At 41.4% G+C, this 23,864-nt stretch overlaps 1 protein-coding gene across 2 annotated transcripts in view; it reads left to right on the top strand.

Annotated features, from left to right (window-relative positions):
• Positions 1-23,864, top strand: part of mast3b (microtubule associated serine/threonine kinase 3b) — a 54,614-nt gene that overhangs the window by 10,146 nt on the left and 20,604 nt on the right. Inside the window, exons 1-7 of one of the 2 annotated variants that reach the window (XM_080431354.1) lie at positions 1,661-2,130; positions 6,291-6,379; positions 11,198-11,270; positions 17,671-17,749; positions 19,862-20,022; positions 23,164-23,239; positions 23,620-23,835. In XM_080431354.1, coding sequence (XP_080287480.1) covers positions 2,042-2,130; positions 6,291-6,379; positions 11,198-11,270; positions 17,671-17,749; positions 19,862-20,022; positions 23,164-23,239; positions 23,620-23,835 — 783 coding nt within the window. In that variant the 5' untranslated portion in view covers positions 1,661-2,041. Of the gene's footprint in view, positions 1-1,660; positions 2,131-6,290; positions 6,380-11,197; positions 11,271-17,670; positions 17,750-19,861; positions 20,023-23,163; positions 23,240-23,619; positions 23,836-23,864 lie in introns of those variants that run through there. The other variant, XM_080431353.1, reaches the window with a different exon arrangement.

Below are 23,864 nucleotides of genomic sequence, written 5' to 3'. Positions count from 1 at the left end.
TTTCCTTTCTAATGATTGCTTATTTTTTAAACCAAATGTATTTGTAGTTAGAGTCAAATGTGGGGGGGGGGGGGGGGGCACATCCCAGTATGCAATGGCTCTGTAAATGACTGTTTTCTTAAGTGCATTGGTTCTGGGCAGAGGTCCTGGGCACAGCAACACTGTTGCCCCCGGGGGCCACAGGCACAGTGTTGCTCCAATCCAGGGCTGGCGCCTCCTGTAGGCCATATAGTCAGAATTAAAGTTTTCTGTCCGACAGCAACAATGCACTGGCCTGGGTGTGTGAAGAGTGATAAGTCACATCATATCACATCACATCATGTGACAGTAAAGCAGCGAGGCGCTGTGTCCTCAGTGTTAATTTAACTCTCAGAGTGTACAAATGTTACCATTTGATTCCATTTGGACACTCTCAGATTTACACACGCATACAGGTCCATTCGGACCCCCTGGTGGTCCCCGGACCTCACGTTGAGAACCAGCATGCTACACTGCTTCTTTGTGAAAATAGAAATACAAACTGCCTCTTCCTGGTGATGACAAAAAGCCTTTATATCTCCCCTGGGCCAAGGGGGGAGTCCCCTTTAGGCCAGCGGTTAAGATGTTTGGCCTTAGTGTCCCTTCCCACGCGGGAATTACCACTCAGAGCATCATGACAGGAACTATTAAGGTCAAGGTCACTGACCTCACAAAACATGTTACTTAAATTCCCAATTCCAAGTCTTTATTCACATGAGTCACTCTGGACAGATGCACATGTAAACAATAGCCTTACAAGACTGGCATTTACATTATTATATGACAAGACCGATGACCGTCTTGATCCAAGGCTAATGTAAACAACTTGTAATGCTGTATTTCAAGTTCATTCTCTACACATATTGTACTTTTGTATATGTTTGTTACTACTAATTTATTCTCCCTTTATATTCTGAATAGCCTATTTTCCTGTATATTTTTCTCCTGGCTGCCAGATTTATCCTCAGTATAACCCAGAGAAATGCAACTCCTATAGTAAATTGTCTGTAGGCCTATAATAGGCTACTGTTCTGTTAGACACAAATAAACTTATTTCGGCCCCTCCCCTTCATTTTCCACACTTCCATTTACTTATATTGATTGATTGCTTACTTTATTCGTTTGCAAATAGTACAGTGGTAGGATTTTACCATGATTGCTAAAAGGATAGCACAAAGAGCCCTAGGGCCTTTACTAGGGACTTGTTTCCATTGTGGTCCTGTGTATTCAATTCATGAGACATTTAAAGACATACAATAATATATAATAATAAACAAGACATCATCAACACTAGAAGCAATAAACGCAATAAATACTAGGCTACTGTATAATATGTTGTATGCTATATTTCATATTGGAGGTGCATGGGACCCAAGCACCCAGCACCAAACAAAGGTAGCATTTTAGATATTCTATACTATACTTTCTATTGTTAGACTCGTTGCCACCACGCAGCAAGTGGAATGTACCATTTTTCAGTATGCCTAGCTAACACCCCCGTCTCAGTAAGCTGTATGGTGCGATCCAACAACAACGTCACAACGACCAGCGTCCATTCATCCGCGTTTCAAACAAAGTGTGCTTGTGTTTACACTTGCCGACGCACACACACATACAGACAGACAATCAGCTAAATGGGCTACATTGTTACACACAACCAATTAGTTTTTTAATCGCGATTATCGGGGTCTTCAGTTCATACCGGAAGATAGATGTGGTGGTCCTCCCGGGATCATGCTTTTTTGAACGAGATGGGATTATTTTGAGCGAGAACACACATTCACAACAACACACACACACACACACACACACACACACACACACACACACACACACACAGACACACACAGCTGCAGCTGCAGGCATCACAAAAGGACTTAAGTTGTGTGAGGAGAAACCATGGGGGATCCATTAATGTTTGTAGAGTTTCGGGGGTTTCACCAGGCTGTGGATTGTGTGATTATAAATCTGATCTGAAGGGCAGTAGAACCAACCTGAACCAACCAACCACCAATCCAGCAGAATGTCTGATCCAAACCAGTGGTCCGCAGGACAACCGAACCAACACAAGAGTCGTTTTGTTACAGGAGCGTTGCTCAAGAGATCCAAAAGGTAACAAGTTAAAAAATCATTGAAATACTATTAGTTCAAATCCGTGATCGACAACTATACGGCCTATGTTATTCTTTGTGAATGTAGGCTACTAAAGCTCTTCTCCAGTCAACATTTCGCTGCTTGTAACTCGTATATATTAAAGTGATAAATAAAACCTTCTTGATTCTCCCCCAACATTGCTACAAGCTCACGACGCGCTGTGTGCTTGAGGCTATCTTTTGGTGAACGTTACCCCATACAAAAGGCTGGGAACGATCGAGGCTACATAGAACAGGGACGCTATGGGTCTAACCGTTAGGTTCGAGTAGCCTACAGGCTTTGGTGGATGTTTTTTTCATGGATTATTTATCATTTACAAATAGCTAAAGTCATGTTTTTCATTGTCATAAATGAATGACTATACCCCCCCCATTCATTCACTGTCTGCCACGTGTTTACAAACACATAGCCTAGAAACCTTGTCTTAGGTTGTGTTTGTTTCAAGGCGCTCCTTTTTGTTTCCTGCAGATGGTTGCTATGTGTGTTTCACACATTCACAGTGTTGTTAATCAAATATGTAAACTGGCATTCTCTAACAACTAACACAGGGGTCTTCAACGTTTTTCAGCCCAAGGACCCCCTAGGTGAGAGAGAAATGAAGCAGGGACCCTACATATTCTGTAAAAACATGGGTTGTAGATTAAACGTTTTCATAGATTTAATAGATTGTCACTATCATCAGTATATGTTGGGTTCATGTCAGTGTTTTCAGACATTTAACCACTTAATAATTAGTAAACTTGACCTTTCACTCTGTAGTTTGCTCCGTTCCCCCTCTACACCAAACCTCTTTGCGGAAAATAGCCGAACTACAAGCTTGTAGATCTGCTATTTTTGGCTAAAGTTCACCTCAGAATAGAGATGCTATTGGGTGCAAGTGGTTAATGTAAAAATACAAGAGTTCGTATCACACAAAGATTTGGCGGCCCCCCTGTAGTAACTCGAGGACCCCCTAAGGGTCCCGGACCCCCAGTTGAAGACCCCTGCTCTATCATCGTCATGGTTGCCTTAAGGTTCCTCCAGTCCTCCTCGCTGTGTTCATGTGATGTGATCTCATGCTATCATCATCACGCTGTAACAATCTGCAACATCTTCACATCTCCTCCAGGCTATAATTATATCTTCATGATTCATCTTCAAGCTAATAAACATGTGGCATTGGGACGGCTCATTAGCTTCAATATCAATGCATATGTATGCATTATGTATTCATCCATTTATTTTGACCGGTTATGTTTTGGGGGGTGTAAAACAGATTTGTGTTGTTGTTGATTGATATATAGTATAGAGACATATAATGTAATCCATAATAAGTACATTCAAACAATTTTAACATGCTAGACATGTAAAATAGCAAAGAATAACATCTTTTCTAGTCATCTTATCTTGCTGTGTCATGGGTTTTGTGGTGTAGCCTACTTAAATGTCATAATACATAATGTGCTTAATGTTATCAATAAAATAGAGTTTGCACTCTAAACTCAAGGCTTACTAAGGATAAAGAAAGACAGGTGCAAGAGACCAACATTAATGTCCATAAACAACAGAGAGAGAAGGCTCACACACTGACACATGAATGTTGAGGCTCTTTGGATGCAATAGATTCTTTTGATTACAAAAGTGCAAAAAGTGACATGGTTAAAAAAGTCAATGGACGTTTTGGTCCTCAGTGTTGATGGTCTGAGGACACTCTCTGTGTCACTTTTTGCACTTTTTTAATAAAACAATTCTTATTGTTAAAATAACATGTGTAATGTAATAACTGTGTAATATTATTACACAGCTTTGTTGTCCAACAGCCCAACACTCAAATGCCAAAACAATAAAAAAACATTTGTTTTGCGGTGCCTCATCATATTCATATTATATTTTATTTGGCCTTGTGCATTCTCAGAACTTGAATGACCAATCAATCGATTGTGTTCCACCTTGGATCAATGGACCTAATACACGTTCTTTACGTTCTTAATTTTTGGTATTACTTCTTCTTATTAATGTTATAGTATCATTATTATCTTAATGTTTTGCCAATTATTTGGGGGCCCACTTGCAATGCCCTCACTGCCCACTGGTTGAGAAGCACTGTTTTACAGTACACATTAGGCTTGGGGGGAACTGTCCCATTAGCGTAGCCAGGATTTTCATTTTGGGTGGTCAAAAATTCGCACAACTCCCCCCCTCCACACGGGCCGATAGGCCTATGTCTATTGAGAAATAGCTATTTCACCGTAATACAAGAAAAATAAACGTGAATAAGATGGGCTACAATAATGTTGCCCAGTCATCTTTTATTAAGCAATGAGCGATTAATCACTGCAGCTCTAAACAGAAATTTGCATGCAGTTTCCAACAGTGGACAACATGTCAGGATGTGTTGTTGGGGGAAGGTGACTTGCTGCCTGAGTGCCCGTCCATCAAGCAGAGACGTTGGGTTATTATTTTTCGGTCCATCTTTCAGCAGCGGGGCAAGGGCTCATTTGGCTTCTGCAGTATCCTCCTAAATGGATGGATAATCAATATGCTGGAACCCACTCAAGGACCCCACCTTGAGAACCGCTGCTATAGGTTGTTGAGGGCCAGTATCTGTTGTGTAGTAAACTGGGAGCCATGTGAAGGTCACGGGAGGACTGGTGTGATGTGGTGTATGGAGCAGGTTCTTGTGTGTGTGTGTGTGTGTGTGTGTGTTGCTGATAGTGTACTGTACCTAGTACCTACTGTAGCAGGGAGACCCTGTTGAAGACCCAAGTGTTGAAACACGTCGGTCAGCTGTTGCCTTGTTCATCTACAAAATATTTTTTTCACCTGAAGACAGGAGTGCCTCAGTATTTTTTACCTGGTAGTCTGACTCACCACAAGCAGAACTCTAGGTTCCTTTGCTGCTGTAGCAGGGTTTTTAATAATACAGAAGCTCTGACTGACGTGAAGTGTGGTCCGTTCCATGTGTGCCATTAACCCTGGTGTCACACTAAAAGTGCTGAAGCATGCATTATTGAGTGTGTCCTGTCCTCTCAGGAATAGAGGATTATTGTGCTTACACTAGAGCCAGACCTGGCTCTATTGATAGTGATACACAGGCTCAGCCTTTCATCACATCGCCTTCCACTTCCAGGTGGTATTGTAGGTTTCCATTCGCACCTTCCGTCCCGTGGAGATCTTGTCCGGAGAGTATCCTATATCAGGGGTTCCCAAACTTTACCATGCCAATGATGACCCCCAACTAGCCATAGCCTCTGCCCACGGTCCCCCTATGGTAAAATGGTTTGCAAATCGATAATTTTCTCTATAGTCAATTCAATTGATTAGTTTGGTTAACTGTTGCATCCCTAGACTGAGCCAAACCGATCATTTGGAGCCAGTAGTCATTCAGAGTGTCATGCTGCTCTGGAGTATGGCCTGAATCAGCAGTAAGGCTGGGCGATATGACTTCAAATCAATTTCACGATTATTTCAAAGTTTTCCCTCAAGTACGATTAATGAAGGATTATTTAAAACAAATAAACTAATAGTGAAAGTAGCAGATCTACGTTCTCTAGGTCGGTTATTTTCACAATTTTTGTACGCCACAATTGTACAGCAAAGTATAATGCAATTATTGTTATTGTTGTTATTACTGCTTTTACAGGGATGATGAACCGAAACCAAAGAGTTTTACTCTTGTGTACTTCTATATGAGATGTAACAATAAAACTGAATAAAACTGAATCCTGAATGAATATGTTGGAATCCACCGTGGTGCATCTGGCTTTGTTATGCGAACACAATTGGCCGGTGTTTGGCTTTGGGGGAGGGACGCCGGGCGGAAGGATGATATCGGTCGTTGCACGTACTCCTACTTCCTACAGTGCTCCTACTCGGCAGGCGTGTCAGTAGGATACAACAGCATTGACAACACAGAAATTTGTTTTGGGGAGGAAATTGGGGAAAAAGAAAAAAAAAGTGTTGAAATTTATGTGTCATCTGTGTGTAAATCTCTTGAGCAGAACTGATGAAGGATGCAAAATGCCTTTCAGTGTAAAGTAAACTGACCATAAAGTTGTATGAGGTGATATGGCATGTTGTCGTATGTGATTAAGAGGCTGGCATATTGTTGATCTCTCTCTTCCTGTTTTGTGTCCTAGCTGTCGGAGCAGCAACAGGAAGTGTCTTGGCGTGGTGTCGCCCTCACCATCTCTGTCCCGGCCACTGTCACCCCTCTCTGTCCACACTGGTACGTACACATAGACTGATTTTTAGGTATTTAGCACTAAACGCTCTCTTTTTTTTGTCACTTAGATTTTTATTAGACTTTTCCACACACACACATACAACATATAAAAATAAAATAAAAACACAAAAGGAGATAGACCTTGTCATAAGTAAAAACAAAAGATCAACAAGGAAACGCATAACATTTCAATTCAGTCATGACTGTAATATCACACAAGGGCTTGAATTATTATTTTTTCCCTCACTCTCTGGGGTAGCCTAGGTATATCGCCTGGTTCTTTATCTAGTCTTCCTCTAATTATACTTTACATCCCCTCTTTATCATTAATTTGCTTTTCAAAATACCCCTCTTTACCTGAATTATAATGTGACTTCAAATTTTTTCAGTTCTCTTGTACTGTTCTTGTTCGAAGGATCTCCACATATAAAAGAAACAAGACAAAAAATGTGACTTCCAAACACGGGGTAAAAACCTCCGTGACCCCGTGACCCCTAAACCCTCCTAACAGGGTGTGGGGGCAAACCCCATCTTAAATGGGGGCCCCACCCTAGGCAACTAGTTCTAATCCCATCCTTGGGTTTCCCCAGCACCTAGCCATCCTCCTCTTAACATAAAAACCTCTCTGTTGGTACATTTCCCCCCCAAACAGGACAAAAAAAAACATTTATTTTGTACACATAGCCCAACTTCTCACTCTAGTCCCCACATTGAGTTGGTGGTATTCCCAAAATATGTCTGTTGAATCAAAACGGTAGGAGGGTTCTTTATTTATTTTGTTGTTTCTTTTGTTCTTTTTCATTTTTTCATTTTTAAACATGTCTATTAGCATGACATCAGTGTCTTCTTCTTTTCTCTACAAATTTTCCTTCCCTTGTCATTTCCCCCCTCCACCTCCCATCCACAGACCAACTCAATGTTACCTCTTATCTCTTAGCATATTGTATTCAGTTCTTTTTTAAGTACACTCTCAACTTTTCTTTGGCTCTCTTCATCACTCCTCTTTCCCCCTCCGTTCGTCTTCGCTCCGCGGCTCCATGGTTCGATCCTGTGCGCCCATCCTCCTCCGCCGTTGGGTCCACAGTCGACACGACGTATCTCCCGTCCTCCCTCGGCAAGTCAGCGTCTCGTTCCACGCTCGGTTGTCCCACCATGTAGCCTCTCTCTCTCTCATGGCTGCGAACTGCCTATTCCCATATTGTTGAAGCAAGGGGGCGGGGCTGGCGGGGCTGGGAGAGACTGAAGCGCACTGAAGTCAAGGCACAGACTACTGTGTTGTTGACGGACAACGGATGCACGCTTATGAGAAACAACAAAAATAAAACTTGGCAAAACAGTTGCGTGCATTAGCGCAAGATGAGGATAAAGGAAACATTCAGTCTAAATGTCCAGCTTGCTAATTCTCGCCTACTACTACTTTTATATTTGAAACTTTAAATTTCTCTAAATATTATAAACTTTTAGGACAGCTAAAGTACAAATATCAGTGAAGTCATTATTCAGTCCGACTTCACTGTAGCCTATAGTAGCCTTTTCATAAATGATATTTGTACTTAGGCTGTCCTGAAAGTTTATAATATTTAGAGAAATTTAAAGTTTCAAATATAAAAGTAGGATAGTAGTAGTAGGCGAGAATTAGCAAGCTGGACATTTAGACTGAATGTTTCCTTTATCCTCATCTTGCGCTAATGCACGCAACTGTTTTGCCAGGTTTTATTTTTGTTGTTTCTCATAAGCGTGCATCCGTTGTCCGTCAACAACACAGTAGCCTAGTCTGTGCCTTGACTTCAGTGCGCTTCAGTCTCTCCCAGCCCCGCCAGCCCCGCCCCCTTCAACAATATGGGAATAGGCAGTTCGCCTCATGGCTTGGGTGACCTCTGTCGCATTTCTGTAGATCCTCACTCCGTCAAGCCAATGTATCCTCATCTTCGTGAAGGGGGTCTGGAAATGTATTCCTTTTTCTTTTAAGAGTTTTTTTAGCAGGGAGATATTCTTTCCGTATACGGACAACATCGTTTGGGTAGTCGTGGTCGAAGCCCAGTTGCTTGTTACCAACTTGGATCTTTGTTTCCCAGGCCTTTTTAAGCACCATCTCTTTCGTCTCAAATCGAAGAAAGTTAATCACAATGGATCGGGGGGTGGCCGATGGGTTGTTGGTTTTCTGAGTGCGAGCGCGGTATCCCCTCTGTATGTGGAGTTGGGTCCCTTTAGGTAGAACAAGCTCCGTTTGAAACAATTGTTCCATATATTTCACTACTGAAGCCGCTTCTATACCTTCCAATAGACCGAATACACGTATGTTACAGCGCTTTGCCTGTACCTGCATGTCCAGTAGCTCAGTTTGTAATTGTTCCACACGGTTCACCAACCCCGTCACCACCACATCATCTGCCCCCGTTTTCCACTCTTCCATTTCTGATATGTGCATTTGTGCCTCGTGTGCACCAGCCATCAACGTTGCCATCTCTTCATCGTGTCGTTGAATCTGGTGATCTATCTCCCTGCGAAAACTTATGATTTCCTCCTTCATTTCCCTTTTCACTTCTTCTTTGAACGACGAGAGCTCCTGTTGTCTTTCCTGCTTGTCAGATTGTAGCTCTTTAGTGATATTAGCGAGTCCCGTTCGCAGTATTTCCGCGAGGTTTTCGTCCATTATTTTACCCGTTAATTCTTTCTTTATATTGGCGATTCCCTCACGTAGTACCTCGGCCAGGCCCCCGTCCATTTTCCCATTCGAGTCTTCTCCTCTGTACGTCGTCGTCGTTGATTTTGTTACTTTATTTTTATGCTGTATGTCTTCGAGTGTTTCTACGGCTTCATCTGTGTCTCCTAAACTACCTATTACTTTTCATTCCTTTTCCACTTTGGTTCTGTTTTTGTCGAGTTATTGTTATGTCCAACTGTAGAGAGCTAACTACTTAAGCTGCACCTCTCTCCGCCATCTTACCGGAAGTCCAGCACTAAACGCTCTTTATCCAGAGCGACTTACAATAAGCAAGTTAAAAGCATACATCAAATGCAGAGACTGTGTAGTGCCTCAGTAAACTAGGATCACAGGTAAACCAAGAACCTAGCATCTGTCTAAATAACATGCTATCTAAATTACATTTAACATTATGGGTCAAGACAAAACAAGCCTAAGTAACAAAAACATGAGAACAGCTGCTAGAGCAACAGTGCTATGATTCATGTACATGCTTACCAATTATCTTTACCTGAGCGCGCGGGGGGGGCGGAGCACACACAGAATGCATGTCGGTTCACTTCGGCATGCATGTAAAGCCCAACTTACTGTATATTGTATTGTACCACGGTATTCGACAAGATAAGCTCTTGGATCCAATGTAGTTACAAGCTCTTGTTAATACTTTTCATTGGTGAAATATCTAAAAGATCACAATGCATTGCTCCGAAACGCATTGTGAGCTTGTAGATTATTTTTTTTTGTTTTCACCATGTTTGTGCGACACTGTCATACGACATAGCATAAAATAGGAATTAATTCATGAAAAAACATAAATGAAATATGGAGATCCAAGGTTTCTGTAGGCCTGTCACAATTATTACATAATCGCCTAATTGCAATTATTTTAGATAATTGCAATTATTTTGCATAATTGTCAGCGTTTCCATGTTGAAAATCTTTCATATATCTTCAAACATTTTCAAAAATAATGTTTTTTGAAAGTATAAATATGTCAGTCCTTTCTTTGTATATAGGTTATTTGTCATATCTGCCCTGAGCAACTTCAAAGCCTAAAAGCCAAACAGAAATGTAATTTTTATTCATATATTTTTTTAATGTTCCAGTGTTCCAAAAACACAATGAAATCGTTAGTCGCAATTATTTGTGTGACAATTAATCGTCACGTAAAATGTCACAATCATGACAGCCCTAGGTTTCTGCCTGACAGCCACAATGGGTGTTTTGGGTGTAAACCAGCCATGTGTACAGTATGTTTGTATGCACATGTATATTATGACTTCATGTTGTCCAACAGCTGCAGTCTATGAATAGAATTGGAGAAGCACTCATACCAGAGGCGTTTAGACCCACTCTGTCTTTAGAGCTCAATCACACTCAAGGATGAACTGATTACCCGACACAATCGAGATTTAATTTGCACTCGAGGCCACGTAATTATTTGGTACTACTGAGCCAATTACATGTAAAGGAACCGCAGTCACACACACACACAGGCACAGTTCCATACATACTGACAGCGTCGCCCTGAGTTGTGAGTCACTGTTATGATTGAAGAACTGAAGTCTAAGATATTATATGACAGTGTGGTGAGGTGACTGTTAATCTGGAAGGGGTTTCTCAATATGCAGTAGAGGGCTCTACACAGACATCACCTCATCCTTAAACTGTTCACGTTATTGCCTCCTGTATTTTTACGAGTTCATTATTGCAGTTATGAACAGTAATGGCAGGGTTCCTATATTGTTAAAAAAAGATGGGAACAAATTCCAATCCCATCCCAATCATTTGCCTTTTTATGTTGTTGTTTTTCTGTGTCTTGTATCACATTTCTTTTAACAATTGCAGGGTTATTGTGGTTAATGAAATTGTTAAATTGTGATATTATCAAACATAATTATCAAACATATCGGACAGTCTACATTTCCCAGGAAGTGCATGTATTTAATTCAGTCTGACCAGAAGCAGGGATAAAACATATCCCCTACTTGCCATAAAAATGAATGGATGGCATTCATGGAGCCCCCCCCCCACTCACTCACACACAAACAAACAAACACACACACACACACATTGAACCCTGAGTAATGGTACTAATACTCTTGTGACTCTTTCAGCTGCTGGCAGCCCCTTGGACAGCCCTCGGAACGTGTCTTCGAGCGCCTGTCTCAACTTCCCCTTTGCCCGGAGGTATGTCCACTCGACACTGTGAATCCTTTGTCCCTCGTCACAGCCTTACGGCCCGTTTTCAATTTCAACACAAGTTTGAAGCTCCATTGACCCAAATAGGAGAATTTGATGGAAGCACCTATTTTGGGGAATGATTTACAAATTTCAATTTTGGCATTTAGGGCCCTATTTTCGCCGGTGCCTTACCCATTATACCTAAACTTCTTTGCCATTTTTTCTATTTTTAAAAACATTTTCAAATAGCCAATCTACAAGCTCACAACGTGTCGATGTAGATCGGCTAGTTGAACTATTTGAAAATATTTTTAACTAGAAAATGTGCTCCTCGGAGCACAAGTCTCCGCCAGCAGACTATAGCAATTATATTATCATAGCAATAACTAATGAGATACAGTAGATTAAAAGATATATACTGTAGTTAAATAAAAAGGTGTATGTTAAAGAAATATTTATTAAAAAGAAAATTATTTAAAAATCATATTTTGTCTTCTAATGTTTAAAAATATGTTTTGAACAGTTTCAGCAGTTGATTGGTGTGTTTGATCAGCTTTGGCCTTCTGCGCCTTTGTTTGACCAATGTTAGGTGTTCTCAGAGGGACACACACACGCACGGACGGGTGATTTGGACTAGAAGATACTGTTCCAATCAAGACTGATTGATCCTGTCTTACCTCGCTTCAAAAACGTAAACGGTTTTTTGAAGTGACACACCTATTTATAGAATTGTATTTCGTCATGCATTCCTCTAGCCAATCAAAGGCATTGGTGTCAACATATTAATACGTATTAAGATTTCGGTCTTGTTGTGGGATCAATTCAACTCTAGTCCTCTTCTGTGTTACTGTTGTAGATGAGTATGCTTTCTTAGCTTTGGCCTTCTGCGCCTTTGCTTGACCAATGTCAGGTGTTCTCAAAGGGACACACACACGCACGGACGGGTGATTTGGACTAGAAGATACTGTTCCAATCAAGACTGATTGATCCTGTCTTACCTCGCTTCAAAAACGTAAACGGCTTTTTGAAGTGACACACCTTTTTATTATAGGATTGTATTTCGTCATGCGTCCCTCTAGCCAATCAGAGACATTGATGTCAACATATTGACACGTATTAAGAGTTCGGCTTTGTTGTGGGATCATTTCAACTCTAGTCCTCTTCTATGTTACAATTGTAGATGAGTATGCTTTCTTAGCTTTGGCCTTCTGCGCCTTTGCTTGACCAATGTTAGGTGTTCTCAGAGGGAAACACACACGCACAGACGGGTGACTTGGACTTACTGAAGGTACTGTTCCAATCAAGTCTGATTGATCCTGTTTTACCTCACTTCAAAAAGTAGGGGCTTTTTGAAGTGACACACCTATTTATAGAATTTTATTTCGTCACGCGTCCCTCTAGCCAATCAGAGGCATTGGTGTCAACAAATTGACACGTGTCACGTGGAGCTTGCCCAATGTTAGCTTGGCTAACAATGTTTGCTCACACAAAGCGAAAACATATTCTCCACCTTCGGCGGAGACAAAAATAGGCCCGTAGTCTATTGTAAGCACGAGATCATAATAAAGAGAGTAAGCATGGACTCTAGTCAATACACAAGGTAAATAATCACATGAATAGAGTGCAGAGAGAACAATGTAGTGCCTCTAAGACACTAGGATACCAGGTAGACAATAAACCTAGCATCTGTCTAAACAACACGACATGTAAATGATATCCTGTACAATTGAAACTATAGGATACCATGTAAACAATGCATCTGTCTAAATAACATGCTATCTAAATCACAATCTGTACATTTGTGGTCAAGAAATTGATTGAAATTGATTGACTCAATATTTTATGGACACATTTTAAAGTACAGCAGTACAATCTTTATTATATTAAAATTGCCTTAAGGGAGGACTAGCCGGCCGTGGTACCACGTCGGCACGCACATGTCACTATGACTTAGCCATAACCATATAAGGAGTTCCCAATGCAGTTTCGCCCAAATATGGAGTGTGTTGTCTAACCTCAATAAGTCATCAGGCGCAAACAAATCAGTCTGCTCCATATATGGGCACAAAAAAGGGCATGCCAATTTATGGGCATGCATTGATGACATCATCTCCATGTATGGGCATAAAAGGGACATGGACTGACAGATACAGACATCCAGTTGTCCAGAGCCACGGATCCGACCGCTCTGCCCATATATGGTCATCAACTTCAAACTCGGTGTTGAGTATTTCGGACATCCAGTTGTCCAGAACCGCCGATCTAAATATATATGCCCATATATGGGCATTCCAATATATGGGCATATACTGATGACATCAGGGATCTCCATAATAAAAGGGACATGGACTGACCAAGGGGCCAGCCTGACATATTTACAATGAGGCCAGAGACAGTTCATATGAATGGCCAGTATGGCGCTGTTTTACCCCTGCAGGTGTCAGAAGGAATATTCTCTCATTGTAAGCGGATGGGTTTTTGACGAACTTTAGACTAGATTTTCTTACCTTAATTAAAATTGTCATAAATACTATGTGCTTCCAGTCGCTAGTTTAAAGTCTCCTTTCAATCATCATGATATGCGTTTTGCTAAATTATGGTCCCATTTATTCTAAAATTGACGATAAAGTAGGCTATGCTCCAGGAGGGGCGGGATGATTTGATTGACAACCTACACAACCAATAGCATTCATTCCCCGCCCCCGCTCTTGATTGACAAGCTACCCAACCAATAGCATTCTTTGGGGATTGTTTTCCGGTTCCCTGTTCACATGTCTGGTCTCAAGCAATAGCGTTTGAGTTCCGACGTGCCCAATGGTATCTATTAAAGATGTCAGATTGCACGTTCCTGAACAATCGGCTTGATTTTTACGGTCTGTAGAAACCAATGGGTGACGTCACCGTTCCCTTCGTCCATATTTTTTACGGTCTATGGGACTGACAGATACAGAGATCCATATTCGTATCGGCATAAAAGGGACACAGGTTGACAGACAGAAACAGACATCTCCATTGTCAGTGTCACACGTAGATTTTTATTTATACAACCATGCTGTTTGTTGTGCGAGAATGCATGTCAAACAGCTCATATAGTAGGCTTATGAGAATCTAATATACAACATGACATGCAGGAGTAGCGAGTGAGTGAGCAGGAGTGAGGAATTGGAATGTGGCTGTCAGTCCAGGCATATAATCCCCTCCTCCCTCCTCCAGGGCTGAATGTGACAAATATTGAGACCAATAGGCTATGACTTTGTACAAATATTGGTAATTTGCCAATATATTATTTTGTGAAATAAATAGGTTAGATTTCACAGATGTCATACTATTCTTGTAAATCATCCTTAACCTTCAAGTTAAATTGATTATTTCTGTGGACTTTTGTTTTATTTGATGGCCTTCCTGCCCTGGCATTTGGCCTTTGTGCCCTCAAAAGATTGAGAACACCAAAGGTCAAGTGCCCTTGCCCCTAAAATGACGAAATTCCAATCCTGGTTATAACATTGTTATATAATGTGAAGTGTGTGAAATGTTCCACTTTGAAAAGCAGAAGCATCCAGACTGCGGAAGTGAAGACAAGCGGTCATCATTGCTTCACAACCCTTTCTGTTTTACTGTATGAGCAACATCTGGGAAAACATCCGTTCCACAGTGTAGTAATAGCCTACCGACAAGATTTTTCAACATGGAAACGATTATGGCTATTATTAATTAATTAATTATTATTCATTGTGACAGGCCTACAGCACGGGAAATATTGAGGCAGGAGATGTGAGAGATGATAATGATGATGATGATGATGATGAACAGAGAGATAGGGTGGGTTGGTAAGACAGGAGGAAACACTCACATCCTCTACCCTCCAGCATCTGCCTCCTCCTCACCAGAGAGAGTGAGACAGACATGAGGAAAGCCCCTAAACTAAAGCATTCAAAACGCTTTCACCCAGCTTGGTTCCCATAGCAACACACCAGCTTCTCCTCAGCTGTGGGTAACCACTGTATGATCATCTATATCAGTGGTTCTCAATCTCATGATTTTGGTCTCCAGAAGACAGTGAAATGACAATTTAATGAACGAGCTTGTGAGCTTGTAGATCTGCTATTTTCTCAATATTTATCTGTGGAACCGAGTCAAACAAAATGTAATGCCTCAATTCGTACGTTCCAAGTGCTTACCAGGGTGGGGGGTCTCCAGTTAAAATATGATTATTTTGGGGGGTTGAGAACCAGTGATCCATAATTCCATATCGTACTTTTCAGGAAATAGGGGGGAACAAAATAACCCTTTTTTTATAGCAGATCTGAGCATGTACAGTAGATAGGCTATTTTTGCTACTTTTGTGTGACACTATAATATGACGAAGTAGGTAGGGCATTAATTTACGAAAAAACATAAAATCTCCAAATGTGAAGATACGAGGAGATTCTGCACGACAGAAACGATATCTATTAATTAGAGAAATGTGTGTGTGTGAGATCTGATTATTATAAATTACTGATCACATTTTATGAAGTCATGATTGATCTTCAGATCGATTGCCAGGATGGATTTGATGATGGCTACTTGTCTGGTAGTGACGGTGCACACAATGATGAACCAACCCCAATTATGTTTGACTTGTAAACAGCCTCTATTTGGCTTTTATTTTTTACTACCTGTAAAGACACAATTTACTAGTATTATTTAAAGCTCTTTCATGTAATTTTCTTTAGTGAATAAAATGCTATTTTGGACAATCTGTATGGTAGAGTATGTTAACACAACGTAACTTGATTGTATTTGGTCTCCCTGCTCTTCTATTGAGACATTTAGATCCTGTGTCGATACGGACACGACCTTTGACCCTATCCCGTTTCTGGTTTGACAAACATTTTGACCTGAGGGTCAAACTTATATTTCTCCCCAGAGCAAGCAGGCAAGCTCTATTAGCTCAGTGCGGTAAACATGTCAGCGCTTGCACAAGAGACCACGGTTCAAAAATAGGGGTTAGAACAGGAAAGTTACGTAGTGCAGCTTTAACATCAGGTGTCAGGACTGTGACAGATCTAGTCCAGGTACAGCAACATTATCAGATCTGGACTCACAGCTGTCAGATAGCTTTGCCAGTGCTTTCATCTGCTGGAAAGAGCAAATGTCTAAAAAATGTATTTAGGTCTTTGCTTATATAACCTGTAATCATAAAATCAGGAAAGCTCCATTTTGTCGCTGTGGGGAAGAAACCTTGTATCTCCATATTTCTTTTTTTTCCCCCCTCTTCCGTAAATGAATGGCCTACCTACGTCGTACAAGAGTATCGAGAAAAAAAGTAGTGAAACGATCTCACAACACGTTTTTTTTTGGTTTGGTTGTCTGTGGGATTTATAATAAATATTTCAGTAACTTTCTTTCGTGTCGTGCTACACTTTGGATATTCTCTGCTTTTGCAAACTGAAATCAAATAATCAATCCTAAATTGCTGACATTTCACAGCCAAAGTAAAGATTTTATGCGATGATCTAAAGCCTCAAATTAATTTAGTGTTCCTCTACAAGTGAGGATCAATTACAATCGATAGAGAAGGCAAGTGTGTGAGTCTCAATCGCACAGCTGAATGCCACAGGTCACAGCCCACCCTGTGCCAGCGTGTTGTTTGTACACACTAAATGTGTATGTCCCGAAATGTTCCTGACAAGTACTCTCTCTCGCTCTCTCTCTCTCTGTTGCTTATTACGGTTGTGTCACTTGGCTCGTGCTGACAGGTAGTTTATTATTTTTTATTATTTTTAAAGATTTTGTCAGGTTTGCGTTAAATAATGTGGCCAATTTCCCAAAGGGATTCTTGAGAATATATTTCATCTTTATAATCTAGTAAAGTTTGCATATTGCAAAACACTTAAAGGTGCAGTAAGTAATCTTTTTGGGTAAAAAAGCTGATCATTGCTATATAGAGTGTTTTTTTGGTACCAAGTAGCCTTGATCTCCAGGCTTTTATTTTGTAGTTTTGCTCAAAAGGTACCAAGGGTCTCCCCATCTTTTTAGTAAACAAAAATACATTAACCAATTTCATCCATCAGTAGAGAGAACAGAGAATTCATGAGCTTTAAGTTTGTGTTCCAATTCCAATTTTATCTGCTAGTTATTTTTTTCTTTTGTTTGTTTGTTTCATCACTTCCACTTTTACTTGCATACTTTTTAATGAGTCTCCAGTGATGCCACAGAGAAACGTATGATGTCTTTTTTAAAGAGCAGACTAGATTAATAGACTCCTTGTGTTGGGGTGGGGTGGGGGGGGGGGCAGCTATGAATGGATTCTGCATGTATGTTACATAAGTAGTTTTCTATATATATATACTGTATACATATATACTGTATATGAAATGCTAATGGCCAGCATTACATAACAGGCATGTGTGTTTCTTCTTAGAGCGGAAGGCAGAAGATGGTCACTGGCGTCTCTCCCCTCGTCTGGCTATGGAACCAACCCACCCAGTTCCACTGTTTCTGTAAGTACACACACCCTAGGACCCCACTGTTACCCAAATCGGGGGGTCTGGGCCCCCCTTGCGGGGGCACCATAGATCACTGGGGGGGGGGCGTGAGGCCTTAACCCATTATTCATTATTCTACAAATGGCTTCTAAATCAGTAGTTGATTTCATCCACCACTGCCTGTATGTTCTCAATGTGATATCAGTCCAACTTGTTATAAATGATTTTGTTTTTCCCCAAAATGTTCCTAAATAGTGAAAATAGCAGATCTACAAGTACAAAAAGTATATAGGGCTTAAGTGGGTAACATGTCTGAAAAACGTGTGTGTGTGTGTGTGTGTGTGTGTGTGTGTGTGTGTGTGGGGGGGTGGGCATATTTGAACTGAGGACCCCCACCCTGACAAGCACTTGGAATTGTATTGAGTTGGGGCATTCCATTTAGTTTGATTCGGTTCCACAGATAAATATTGTGAAATTAGCAGATCTACAAGCTTGTAGATCGTCTATTTTCAAAATGTTTGCCTATTTCAAATTTGTTGACAATTTGGCCAGTTTTTATAATTAGTATACTTTGTTAATTACTTTTGATGCAATAATGGTCTTAACATTTTTTGGGGGTATTAAAAGGGTCTGAAGTCCTTAAATTGTCACTTCACTGTTATCTGGGGGACCTCCAAAAAAAAGAACAACTGCTCTATACTAGACAAAGACTACACTACAGTGTACTAGACCAGTCTCTGTCAAATAAAGGCTTCAAAATACTTCGAAATAGTTGACCGGGGTCCCGGCTCTATACTAGGTCCCCACCTTTTTTCTCTCTACGCCAAATCTTTTTGCCAATAATAATCGATCTCCAAGTTATAAGCTTTTAGATCAAGAGACAAGCTCCAAGCCTGTAGATCTGCTATTTTCGCTGAATGTCAGCCCCAGAATAGGGACACTAGCGTTCATGTGGTTAAAAAAACATTTTGAATTTAGAAAAACTTTGCCTATAGACATGCCCAAAATAGTGATGCCAACGTTAAAGTGTTTAGCATCTTTCTACAGGGTGGGGGAAGGGTCAGGAAAGGAGAGCGTATGAGTGTGTGCCGAGTGTCGGCCATGTGCTTCTATTGTGAGTAAGTCTATGAGGTAGACCTCTTTACTGCCTGTTAGGACTCTGTAGGACAATAGGCCTTTTAAGAGCTCCTCAAAAACACTCTTTATGCTCAGGCAGTGAAAAGGCAGCTCACAGATGCAGCCAACATCCTTTATCCACTTCTGTTCACCACACATGGACCAAGAAACCCAACAGATTGGCAGTATAATACCCGCTGCCCCATTCAAGTAAAAACAAACAACAAAAAAGTACTACTGCTTATAGTGGCGTTGGACATGCACAATAATTCATTTTTTACATTATATCACTCCCTCGGGTTGTCGCCGATACACACGCCACAAGCTTTAAGTTAGTCAGTCGGAACGTTTTTTATTTATTTTAAATTGTATTACCCCTTTTTCTCCCCAATTTAGTCTTTATGCCAATTAATTCCTCCCCACACACATTTCCGTGTCACTACTGACTCCCCTAGCAGTGAGGAGCCCCCACCGAGAGGATATAGAGCCTTCGTCCTACTAAATTCAAAAGGTCGTATGGCCTTCGCCTTCAGGGCCCCTACTCTTTGGAATGCCCTACCCCTGGAGATCAGGCTCTCACTGAGTCAGTCCCTCGGTTTAAATCCCTCCTTAAAACCCATTTTTACAGATTAGCTTTTAATCCCCACTCCTAGTCAATTATACTAGTCTATCTCCGCTGGTTTTTGCACTGGTATGAAAGTGATTTGTACCTGTGCATTCCTGCATTGTTTTTTTGTTACTGTTTTCTTTTCTTGTTTTCTTTGTGAAGCACTTTGTAACACAGTTTTGAGAGGTGCTATATAAATAAAGTTTTATTATTATTATTATTCAATTCTGGCGTAGAAGAGTAAAGTTACATAGTGCTGCTTTAAGAACCGCAACAAAATAATTCTACTAATGTACCTGTACGTAAGATGTAGCGCTAAAGAAACCTTGAACCTTGTCAGTGATGTGAAGACATTTCCACTGACGTGTGTGTGTGTGTGTGTGTGTGTGTGTGTGTGTATACAGTCGTCATCGTCGTCTCAGGAGCGTCTGCACCAGCTGCCCTACCAGCCCACCCAGGACGAGCTGCACTTCCTGTTCAAACACTTCCGCAGCTCAGAGAGCGGGACGGACGAGGATGGACGCTGCTCCGCCACACTCATACGACCTCGCTCCCGCAGCCTCAGGTATTCTTCTACAACACTGTTTCCCAAACATTGGGTCGGGACCCATTTGTGAATATCCCTTTATTTTTTGTTTCCCACATTTTGTCATTAATTATTATTATTTTAAAAGAAAATCTGTAAATTAGAAAACAAATGTTTAAGTAATGAAAATAGCAGATCTGCAAACTCGCAAAGCGGCGCGAAGCGAGCAGAGCTCGGCTGGTGCTGCTATGCCAAGACAAACTCCTCGCTTTGTTCAGACTACTTTTCTTTCTCAGATTTAATCTTTAAGGACTGACTATGCACACTATGTTATTTGTAAGTGATCAGGGTGTGGTGAGGAAGGCTTAACTTAATACCCTGTTGTGCAACAATGTTGCACATCCAAAATAGCAGCAAAAAAAACAAATAAATGTTTTGCTTGTCAGATTTGCAAGCTTCAGTAAATGAGTATCATGGTTTGGGGTGTGGCAAGTCGTGCAGGAGGTCATGGTAGGTGTTGCGCTTCACCCAAGACGCCAGCCTGAGATTTTTACATTGACGCCAATACGGAAGAGACAGTTCATATGAATGGCCTGTAGTTTCGCTGTTTTACCCCTGCTGGTGTCAGAAAGAATTTATCTCAATGAAAGCGGATGGGTTTTTTCTTACCTTAATAAACAATTGTCATAAATACTATATGCTTCCAGTCGCTAGTTTAAAGTCTCCTATCAATCATCATGATATGTGTTTTGGTAAACTATGGTCCCATTTATTTTAAAATTTACGATAAAGTAGGTTATGCTCTAGGAGGGGCGGGATGATTTGATTGACAAGCTTCACAACCAATAGCATTCATTCCCCGCCCCGGCGCTCTTGATTGACAAGCTACCCAACCAATAGCATTCATTTCCGGTTGCAAAGGATATGACGCGATATTGAAAGATGGCGGATTGCACACAGCTGAACAATCGGCTTCATTTTCGGTCTGTAGAAACCAATGGCGTGACGCTGTCCATTCTTTTTGCCGGACCCAGGGGGTCTGGCTTACATGAGGCTTTGTACCTGTTTTCTCCATACATGGGCATGGTCACTTTGTCCTTAGGCCCCAGCCATAAAAGTCTGTCCCCCTTTCGTCCATACATGGGCATAGACACAGGCTGACACGTCATGTGAAGTCTGGGTCTGGCAGAACCAGGTCTCCTGGTCTTGTTATACAGTCTATGGCTCCACCTCAACAATCCATCTCCCAGGGGTCTAGCGCATAGCAAAACAGGGATAGACTCCCGCACTCTGGCTGATACCGACAATAAGCCTCTCCGATCTACTTACCTCCATAAGAGAACATGTTTGTTAGAGAATCCTACAAGTGTCTTCTTTACTGTTAGTTGGGGAGAGAAAAATCGATGATGTGAATAGTCATTCTTATTAATTCTCTCATTGGATTACCTTCTAGCTGGTGAAATTATAGTGAAATCAACCATTTTCAGCCTGGCCCAGCTAAATGTGTTAATACAGCATCACAATCATTTAAACCACTTTATCCATTTATATGTTGGCTATTCAAAAATTGCAGATGTGCAAGCTCACAGCGTGTCACTTAGTCCCTGGCACAAAACCACTGCTTTACACAGTACAGTACAGTATTTGAGTAAGTGTACTTAGTTACTTCCCACTACTGCCTACAGGCCTGAGCTCAATGTGCTGTCGTGCCTCAGTGTTACAGTCAGTGCATGCGTGGGTGGATGTGTGCTAGCAGGGAGCTGCAGGGTTCCAACTGCAAGACACAGACACTCCTTTCATATACACCAAAATGTCCAGACAGACTGAGACACTCTCTCTGTTCTCTTCACAATATGTCTCCATTCCTCCTCTGAAGCCAGAGCTTCATCAACGACAACATGGACAGAGAGAGGGGGAGAGAGAGAGAGACACACACAGAGACAACAAGAGGGAGACAGACAGGCAGAGAGAGAGAGAGAGACTGAGACAGACAGATAGACAGACAGACAGACCCTCCTCCCGGTGGGGGCTCCTCACTGGCAGGTTCAACCAGTAAATGACAAAAAAAGTGAGAATTGTGTGGGGAATTTAGGAATTGGCATAATAACTAAATTGGGAGAGAAAAGGGGGACATTATTATATAATAATTATTTGAACTTTCAGCATTTGACTGAGATGTTTTACATTTCATTACAGACCTAATGTCTGATGATGATGACATGTATTGCCAGTGTTGTATTATATTATGATCAAGCCAATCTGGGAAACCATCGGCAATTATTTCTTTTGCTGCTGAGCTGAATCTGTCTTGAGAGATTATGATCAAGCTAACATGTTGGCTAGAGCATTTGAAGATACCGCACTCCTCTCAATACTGCCCCCTTGTGGGCCAAGTTTAAAAAGCCAGTTTTTTACTTTAGTTTTGTAGTTTTAGTTACAGTTTGCATACTAATGACAGTATTGCTTTGTAATGCAGGCGTAAAAAAAAATCAGGCTCTATTGACAAATCTGATGTTCAAAATGTATTCGTAAGAATGTCAGAATGTCTTTATCATGCTGCTGTCAATTCCTAGTTTTAGTGTTTACGATAACCAGTCAATTTGAATGTGTGCTTGTTTGTGTTGTATGTTTTTCTAAGACAGTGGGGTCCAGGGACCCCCACCTACATTATTGATAGTTAGGAACCAAAATGGACCCTTAGAAGTCTATAACTCCGAGTTACGGGTCCATTTGGTTCCATTTGTACACTTTCAAAGTTATGTTGTCCGTGGCCTTTTTTTTTCAGAACCACTGTTCCATGGACTTTGAGTGTGACATAAATTTGAACTGGATTGAACTGACCTAAATTGTGTGTCGCTTGTCTTTTGACACATTGTGAAATTGTCAAATAGCGTAAAGTCTACATAGGCTCTCATTTTAGCAAACACAAGGCAGGTACAGTATAGCTGCATTGGATCCTGTGGTCCGGGTAAATGTGGTGTTCAACCTGCACCGATTTCACATTTGTGTCATTGTCAAGAGCCCGACCTAGAGTATGCAGAACCATCTTCCTGATAAACCTTCATTTAATATGTATCTGGAGGTTGTTTCTGCTCAGACTGAACCCCATAGAGGTGCTGTCTTCTCTTTTTATGGTTTCAGTTCTGATGCGTCGTTTTGTTTTGTTGTTTTGCGTTGCAGTCCTGGGAGAGCGTGCGGTTCCTTTGACAATGAGATCGTCATGATGAACCATGTGTACAGAGAACGCTTTCCAAAGGTATGTTCTGTTTTTCTGATGTTCGTGTCCAAGTTTAGGTTCATTTATGGTTTTGATGACAGATCAAAGTCTCAAATTAAAGGTTTATCTATAGGACTTTAGAGGGGCATGCAAGAAGCAAGTGCAAATCAGCATTGGCATGTCTAAATCTCCTGTTGAGATGCTGATGTGCTAATAAGGTGTTGGAGTTAGGTTTAGCCTATACATGTGTCCGCTTGGCAGGTGAAAATTGTTACTGAGGCGTTGACTGCAAGTCAGTGTACCTGCCGGGGCGTTGAGGACAGGCCTTTTACAAGTCTGTGCCCTGGGGCCCATTGTCTCATAATCTGCCTGTCTGTGTGTGTGTGCACACGTGCGTGTGTTTTGGTGTGCGTGTGTAGGCCACAGCCCAGATGGAGGAGCGCTTGCAGGAGATGGTCAGTCAGTGCTGTGCAGAGTCCGACAGCTGTCTCCCACTGGCTGACGGGGTGCTGGGTTTCATTCAGCACCAGCTGGGAGAGCTGGTTCGAGACTGCCTGGACAAGTCCCACAAAGGCCTGGTCACCTCCAGATACTTCGCCGAGCTGCAGGAGAAACTGGACAAGCTGCTGCACGAGGTGGGTGCACAATAAGGGCATAATAAAGG

Source organism: Gymnoscopelus braueri, assembly GCF_963280865.1.
Source record: "Gymnoscopelus braueri genome assembly, chromosome: 6".
Lineage (NCBI taxonomy): Eukaryota > Metazoa > Chordata > Actinopteri > Myctophiformes > Myctophidae > Gymnoscopelus > Gymnoscopelus braueri.
This window is presented reverse-complemented; position numbering and strand designations above follow the sequence as displayed.